Source organism: Chelonoidis abingdonii, chromosome 4 (assembly GCF_003597395.2).
Source record: "Chelonoidis abingdonii isolate Lonesome George chromosome 4, CheloAbing_2.0, whole genome shotgun sequence".
In the NCBI taxonomy this organism is placed as follows: domain Eukaryota; kingdom Metazoa; phylum Chordata; order Testudines; family Testudinidae; genus Chelonoidis; species Chelonoidis abingdonii.
The window spans coordinates 35,480,835-35,489,693 of record NC_133772.1 but is presented as its reverse complement, the minus strand read 5'-3'; the positions used below and the strand labels follow the sequence as shown (position 1 = coordinate 35,489,693).

General features: G+C 43.1%; 1 protein-coding gene across 2 annotated transcripts in view; it reads left to right on the top strand.

The window, feature by feature from the left end:
- The first annotated feature begins 11 nt into the window (after positions 1–11).
- IGHMBP2 (immunoglobulin mu DNA binding protein 2) overlaps positions 12–8,859 on the top strand; it is a 100,399-nt gene continuing 91,551 nt past the window's right edge. For both annotated transcript variants that reach the window (XM_032773114.2, XM_032773113.2), the window contains exons 1-2: positions 12–123; positions 5,570–5,739. In XM_032773114.2, the coding sequence (XP_032629005.1) occupies positions 47–123; positions 5,570–5,739 (247 nt within the window). In that variant the 5' untranslated portion in view covers positions 12–46. The remainder of the gene's footprint in view (positions 124–5,569; positions 5,740–8,859) is intronic.

Genomic DNA, 8,859 nt, shown 5'->3' with positions numbered 1-8,859 from the left:
CGGCCGGGAACGCAGCCCCGGCGCAAGCAGCGGCTGTAGGGGCCCCATGGCGGTGCCGGAATTCGTGTCCCAGCAGCTGGAGCTGCTGCAGGAGGAGAGAGAGGCCGAGATCGAGGAGACCAGGTACCGGGGTGGGGGAGACCCCGCCAGAGACACGGCGTCCCCCAGCCCCACGGGGACCCCCATCATCCCCTATGAGATCCAGGGGCCCCACAGCCCCCTATAACGACCCCTGCGGGGCGCTAGCAACCCCCACCATCCCCTGTGAGATCCAGGACTCCCCACCCCACCCTCATGGAGACCTTCGATAGCCTCTATTGTGACCCCCCCCACCCCAATGAAATCTAGGCGCCCCACTATCCCCTATGGAGACATCTCATCATCCCATATAAAGAACCCCACCGTATCCTTTTGGGGACCCCCATCCCTGTGAGATCCAGGAAACTCCACCATCCTCTCTGGGTACCCCTTCCCCCTCTCTTATAACCTTATAGTCCCACAATCCGGCATTACCCCACCTTATTAGCTACTTGGGACAGTAGATTCCCTCCAAACCCATCTCATAACCATCTGGTCCTGCAACTCGCCCTGCAGCACCCACACACTCTTGTGGATCCCAGCACTGCCATATTATAATAGAATTCTGTGCTTGCCACTCAGAAGTGTGTGGACATGAGTGAGTGGCTGGTATCAGCCCCTGTATTAAGGTTGCTCAACACTTTCCATTATAAAATATGATTTTTATACTTTATTAAAAAAAAAAATTAAAAGAATGTTATTTATGCTGTAAACTTTTGAATGTTTTGCAACTTAAATAGTTTTCTTTTAGTAGGGTTTTGTTTGCTTGTGGGTTGTATGTAATTGTTTATATGTTAAATGCTAGGGGCTTGTTGCTGTGTAGACATACAATAAAGGTCTCCAAGGACAGCAATCTGGGGGCTTGTCTACGTCTGGGAATTTAAGGAAACTTAGCCTGATGCTAATTTTTCCCTACATTTCTCTAATGTAGAAATTACTTCCCATGCAGTCAGAGGAAAAATAAAACATGCTGAGAGACTCAGAGGAAGGAATTAACTTCAATTTATTTATTTAGCAACATATTTTTAGCACAATGATGTCCTGGGCCATGCGGAAGGCTCCTAGGCACTATGATAATACAAATAATAATCAGGACAAAAGGATGCAAATCTGCATATCTACAAATTGCAAAATACACAAATTATTGTTTTAGGCCATGATCCTGTAAACATGTAGGAGTGTGAATCATCTAGTTGAAATCAATGTTTATACCTTTTTGTTTTTAAAAACTTTTTACACGGAAAGGGCCAATGCATGCCCGCTTGCAGGACCTGTATGTGTGAGTTACAAATGTAACATAGAAATTGTTGGTTTGGGCTATGATCCTGTGAATGTCTAGCTATGTGTGTCATCCCACTGAACTCAGTGCGACGACTCATACATAAGCATTTGCAGGCATAGGCCTTAGCCGTGATTTGGTAGTAGTTATTACTATTTATTTGTATTGCATAACTGCCTAGGAGCCCCAGTCATGGATCAAGATGCCATTGTGCTAGGTGTTGTACAAACACAGGACAAAAAGACAGTCCCCGTCCCAAAGGGATTACAATCTAACTATAAGACAAGGGTACGTAATAACTTGGTTCCTCTCCTCAAAGCGGAGTTGAGGATGTAAAGACATAGCTGTTATTTAAGGGGGGGGGGAAAAATCCAAAGAATTGTAATTGAACTTTAAAAAAAGCAAGCAAACATTAGAAAGGCTGGAACTGTGTCTCTCATGGATTATGCCCCCAATTCTGCAAAAATTTGTGCATGTACTCAAGTTTACTACTTTCAGAGGGGTAGCCATGTTCGTCTGTATGTTGCATCTGATGAAGTGGGTTTTAGCCCACGAAAGCTTATGCCCAAATAAATTTGTTAGTCTCTAAGGTGCCACAAGGACTCCTCGTTAAATTTACTACTGTGAGTAGTCCCATTAATTTCAGTAGGGCTGCTCCTGCAAGTAAAATTGAGGGTGCGTTTGCAGGATTGGGGCCGATATGTCCATGAACACCATCACAGTCTCAAAATAGTTTGGTAACATACCCTGTACTATAAAGGCTAATCTGACTTAGATGTTTGCATAGAAAGTACACTTATTACGTTTGCAGATGATACCAAACTGGGAGGGACTGCAACTGTTTTGGAGGACAGGGTCATAATTCAAAATGATCTGGACAAATTGGAGAAATGGTCTGAGGTAAACAGGATGAAATTTAAGAAAGACAAATGCAAAGTACTCCGCTTAGGAAGGAAAAATCAGTTTCACACATACAAAATGGGAAGACACAGTCTAGGAAGGAGTATGGCAGAAAGGGAACTAGGGGTTATAGTGGACCACAAGCTAAATATGAGTCAGCAGTGTGATGCTGTTGCAAAAAAAGCAAACAAACATGATTCTGGGGATGCATTAACAGGTGTTTTGTGAGCAAGACACGAGAAGTCATTCTTCTGCTCTACTCTGCGCTGGTTAGGCCTCAACTGCGGAGTATTGTGTCCAGTTCTGGGCACCCGCATTTCAAGAAAAGATGTGGAGAAAATTGGAGAGGGTCCAGAGAAGAGCAACAAGAATGATTAAAGATCTTGAGAACATGACCTGTGAAGGAAGGCTGAAAGAATGGGTTTGTTTAGTTTGGAAAAGAGAAGACTGAGAGGGGACATGATAGCAGTTTTCAGGTTATCTAAAAGGTGTCATCAGGGGGAGGGGAGAAAACTTGTTCACCTTAGCCTCTAAGGATAGAGCAAGAAGCAATGGGCTTAAACTGCAGCAAGGGAGGTTTAGGTTGGACATTAGGAAAAGTTCCTAACTGTCAGGGTAGTTAAACACTGGCCAATAAATTGCCTAGGCAGGAGGTTGTGGAATCTCCCATCTTCTGGAGATATTTAAAAGTAGGTTAGATAAATGTCTATCAGGGATGGTCTAGACAGTATTTGGTCCTGCCATGAGGGCAGGGGACTGGACTTGATGACCTCTCAAGGTCCCTTCCAGTCCTAGAATCTATGAATCTATAATATGTGTGCTTATATGGAGTTTAAGATGTTCACAACTGTAAAACTAGGCTGCCCAAAAACAACAAGATGATTTGAGTTGTACAAGTAGCCAGTCAGGATGTGTTTTCCACCAAAAAAATAGCATCTGTTGTTTTTTAGCATATCTGGAAGCTCTCATTACATTAAGAACAGGCTGGTGGTATACGGGGGTGTTCTTAAGGTGGTTTAGCGTACTTAGGTTTGTATTTAAATACTTTCCAATTATTTTTCCATGTAATATAAAATATCCAGGCTTCATGTTTTTAAATAAAATACTTTGAGGTTTTATAATCACTAAAGGGTAGATTGTGACTTGGATGATGGGTTTACATAGGGAAGTAAGGAAGAGTGAAGAGCCCCTCTTATGTTTGTCTGTGGTCTACTGGTTGTTGAGACCAGGTGTGAAGGAATAAATGGGTGCTGCATTGGCACAGGGGGTATGATTATATGCTGTGAGTATAGGCAAGTACACCTCTACCTCAATAAAACGCTGTCCCCGGGAGCCAAAAAAATCTTACCGCGTTATAGGTGAAACCACGTTACATCGAACTTCCTTTGATCCACCGGAGTGCGCAGCCCTGCCCCCCGGAGCACTGCTTTACCGTGTTATATCCAAATTCATGTTATATCGGGTCGCGTTATATCAGGGTAGAGGAGTAGTAAATTGGGGCATGTCTACATGTACAGCATTGCAGCGGCGCAGCTGTACCGCTGCAGCACGTCTGGTGAGGACGAATAAAACCACCTCAGCGAATGGCAGAAGAGCTATGTTGGTGGGAGAAGCTCTCCTGCCAACATAGCGCTGCGCATGCGAGCACTTTTGTCGATTAACTTATGTCACTCGGATAGTTTATTCACATCCCTGAGCAATATAAGTTATGCTGACGTAGGCAGTAGTGTAGACATAGCCTTAGGCCTGGTCTACACACAGTTTTTGTACCAGTTTAATTATTTTGATTAGAAGTGTGGATTTTTTCCTCCTGAAATAGTTAAATCACAACAGTGATTATGGGTGCACTTAGATCAGTATAAAGGTGCCTTATAGCAGTGTAGCTTATTCTCCTTCTCTTATGGGAATAAACTGTGCTGGTACAAGGCATCTTTATACTGCTCTAAGCGTCTGGACTAGAAGGACTGTACCACTTATTAACTACACCACTATAGTTAGTGATACAGTCTGTTTGCATATACAAACCCATACTAACCCACTGCACTCCTCTCGCAGGACACGAGGGGCATGTGCCTCTGAGGGTGACTGAGGCCTGTCTACAGTTTTGCTCACATAACTATGTCTGGGGGGAAGGAGGGGAAATACCCCATAACTGACATAGCTGTGCTGGCAAAAGCCCTAGGGCTGGTCTACACTAGTTGTGAAAAATCCACAGTTGTGCCACTGTAGCATTTTAATGGGAGACATGCCCTTGAGCTGGTCTAAACTAGAAGATCAGGTAACCTTAACTATGTTGCACAGGAGTGTGAGAAATCCAGCACTACATCAGCAAAAAAATTCTTCTGTTGGCCTAGCTATAGCTTTTCAGGGTTGTGGATTTCCTATGCTAACAGGAGAACCCCTTCTGTCAGCATAGGGGGTGTCTACACTTAAGCTCTACAGTGGTGCAGATGCACTTCACATGCATAGCTATACTGTACTGGCAAATTCTTTCTAATGTAGACAAGGCCTGAGGCGCATTACCCTCTAGGGTAACTCTTGAGGCAGTGCAGTTTATACAACACCCCCATGCTTAAAGACACAATTTAGCCTTTATTCTGTACAACCTTAACTTCCGTTTTGTAAGTCTTCTAAAGCTTGCTTGCCAGTCCTCCCCCTCAATCCCTCACAGCTGATTCCAAAGGTTGGGCTACACGCAGGTTTCTGTACTGATTTGTGCTGACATAGTCAAATTGTTGCAACCCCCTAGTGTTGAGGCTGTACTTCTAGTATAAAAGTGCATGTGCTGGTATAGCTTACTTCTGTAAATATACCCATTAAACCAATATAGTTAAATTGGTACAAAAACTGTGTCTAGACCAGGGGTAGGCAACCTATGGCACGTGTGCCGAAGGCGGCACGCGAGCTGATTTTCAGTGGCACTCACACTGCCCGGGTCCTGGCCACTGGTCCGGGGGGCTCTGCATTTTAATTTAATTTTAAATGAAGCTTCTTAATATTTTAAAAACCATTTTTACTTTACATACAACAGATAGCTTACTTATATATTATAGCCTTATAGAAAGACCACCTAAAAATGTTAACCTGTATTACTGGCACACCAAACCTTAAATTAGAGTGAATCAATGAAGATTTGGCACAGCACTTCTGAAAGGTTGCCGACCCCTGGTCTAGACTAACCCTTTACTGTATTTTTTTGCTGAGGTCTCTTTCTCTGTCCGTCTCCCTCCTGGTCTCCTCTTTTATATTTGAAAGTGTGGATTGGTACTATCTACTTGCAAAGCATTGCAGTGCTGTGTGTATGTTTTCCAGGGCATGGCGGGAAAGCATCTTCCTGAAAGAACTCCAGCGCAGAGGGGTCTGCTTGCTCAAACTGCAAGTAGCCAGTCAAAGAACTGGGCTGTACGGACGGCTACTTGTAACGTTTCAGCCTAGAAAATACGATCCAGAGGCAGAGCTGCCCTGTAACAGCTTTGGGCCTGGTATGTAACATTTCTACTGCTGATAAAGGATGTAAGGTGAAAGGTTAATCATGTATTTTTGTAATATCCTTTGTATTATTAATATTTTTGAAAAGGCTGAACAATTGAGGCTAAAAGAGGGGAAACGCATACTCATTATACACCTCTACCCCGATAGAACGCAACCCGATATAACACGAATTCGGATATAACGCGGTAAAGCAGTGCTCCCAGGGGCAGGGCTGTGCACTCCGGTGGATCAAAGCAAGTTCGATATAACGCGGGTTTCACCTATAACATGGTAAGATTTTTTTGGCTCCCGAAAACAGCGTTATATTGGGGTAGAGGTGTATGTTGAATCTGTAGAGATTCAGCTGTAGAGATTGCTTCTTCCCAATCCATTGTAGACTCCTAGACTACAAGTGTCATAAACAGATAGCTAAGGGTTAATGTTTATTTTACCTGGAAAGGGTTAACAAAGGGAACCAAACACCTGACCAGAGGACCAATCAGGAAACCGGATTTTTCAAAGCTCAGGGAGGGAATTTTCGGATGTGTGTCTTTTGTCTGTGACTCTGTGCTCTCTCGGCTCTGAGAGAGGATCTCTTTACCTCCAGGCTTTTCTAATCTTCTGTTTCCAGGTTGTGAGTACAAAGGTAGAAAAACAATAGGCTTTTATTGTTTTTTTGTATTTACATATGTGTAGTTGCTGGGATGTTTAAATTGTATTTCTTTTTGAATAAGGCTGTTTATTCATATTTTTCTTTTAAGCAATTGACCCTGTATATTGTTACCTTGATACAGAGACCATTTTTATGTCTTTTCTTTCTTTTTATATAAAGCTTTTCTTTTTAAAACCTGTTGGATTTTCTTTTCTAAGTGAGGCTCTAGGGGATAGAAATCCCTGTGCCAGGATTACGGTCTCTCTCAGGGAAAGACTGGGAGGGGGAAAAAGAAGGAGGGGGGAAGGTAAATTGCCCTCTCTGTTTTGTAATTCAAGGAGTTTAAGTACAGTAATCTTCCAGGATAACCCACGGAGGGGAAGCCTGGGGAGGAAGTAAAGAGAAGACAAGGGGAGGGGGGTTATTTCCCTTTGTGGTGAGACTCAGGGCATCTGAGTCTTGGGGTCCCCCAGGGAAGGTTTTGGGGAGACCAGAGTGAGCCAAACACTGGAATTTTTGGTGGTGGCAGCGATATCAGATCTAAGCTGGTAATTAAGCTTAGAGGAATTTATGCTAGTACCTCATATTTGAACTCTAAGGTTCAGATTGAGGAATTACACTATGACAACAGGGCCAGAAGGGACCATCATGATCATATAGGCTGACCTCTTGCACGTTGAGGGCCACACAGAACCTCTCCCATTCACTCCTGCAATATTCCCATAACCTGTGGTAGAGTTACTGAAGCCCAAGTTACAGAGAATCCACCAGTTACTCTAGTTCAAACCAGCAAGTGACATGGGAGACCAGAATTGCACACAATATTCTAGATGAGATCTCACCAGTGCCTTGTACAATAGTAATTACACTTCCCTATCTCTTGTGTCATTTTGCTGAATTGTTGACATAGAGTGTTTTCTGGTGCAAAGGATTTGTCATGCCACCCCAGGATTATGACATCATCGCAGGATAAAGCAGCAGGAGAAACCACGTTTATAAAAACATACATCTTGTCCGTAAGAGCATAGGGAGCATAGACAGTGCTAGGCTGGGAGATGCTCTCATTTTAAAATTTGTCCCATTGCAAAAATTCTCTTGAACTCATCCTCTTTGAGTCAAATTTGTAAAGGTATTTAGGCACCTAAAGATGCAGATAGGTTCTCAGTGAGAAGTGCCTAAGTGAGTTAGACACTTAACTCATTTAGGGACTTCTGTAAAATCTCACCAAGAATCTATCTATATCTTAAGTGCCTAAATGCCTTTGCAAATCTGTCCCTTTATGCCTAAGCCGAGAAAGTCATATGGTCACTGGGAGATTTTAAGTGTCACTTATACAGGCAGTGCCATATGGATGGATATAATATTATGGGCCTTAGTTGTAATATGAAATTATTCTGTCTATGAAAGGCCACCCTTGGTATGTAATCACCAGCTGGTAGAGGTTTGCCTGTGTTGCATTACTCAATGGTGTAAAATAAATGCCCAATGCTGTCTGTAAACTAGGGTTGGCAAGTCTGGTTGGACATATTCCAGGAGGTTTCATCACATGACACAATCTTTAATTAAAGATTCATCTTTTAATTCCTGGAGACTCCAGGACAATCTGAGAGGATTGGCAACCCTGTCTGTAACTCAGTTATGTCTCCAGTTACAAAAGGTGGATTTATTGTCCAAAAAGTGACAGTCTGAATGACACTGTGGGGTTCCACATTTATTCTCAGCCTGCAGCCATGCCACCTTCTGCTCATCAGATCACTCATTCTAAGCAGGGTTGAGCCAGCTCAGTGCTCAGATGAGAGACCTTATAGGAACACTTAAGGTGCAGCAGGAAGTGGTGCTGGTGAATCAGGAGGAAGAGACCCATCTCCTGAATCAGTGCCCCCATATAGGGTTGGGAGGATTAGATAAAATATGAAAAAGCAGCCCTGATCTCTTTCATTAAAAAATCTCACAGCTTTCTTCAAAAAAGCAGGGTTGCCACTGTTGTTCTGGCCAAACGCCAAGTTCAGGTAATTATATTCTACTTACTGAAACTGTCCCTTAGTTCTAACTGGAACGTGGATTGCTCTCTTCTTGTCCTGAATTATTGTATAAGGTTGCTTCATTTTTCCCCTGTGGAGGCTGCTTTTCAAAGGTGGGAGAAGTGTACCAGTTGTTGTTAATTTAAGTTTGTGGAACACTTTGATCTCCTTTGGAATGAAAGGTGCTTTAGAAATATGAAATTGTTAGCCCATTGTCTTCTAGATCAAACTTGCTCATCTTGCAATTCAAAAGATGAAGTTGTTTACCCTCCCAACTCAGCCTGGGATCAGCCAATCTGACTCTGTTCTTTCTTTCTATCCATCTCTCACTGTACATCACTGTCAGTACAAAAGAAGCTACGAGGGCAGTCAGATTGTAGCTGGTGATTTTGTTGATGCTGCATGAGGAAGGCTAGAATTCAGTTTGCTCTCCCATAATTGGCTTTGCGTGCTAACAT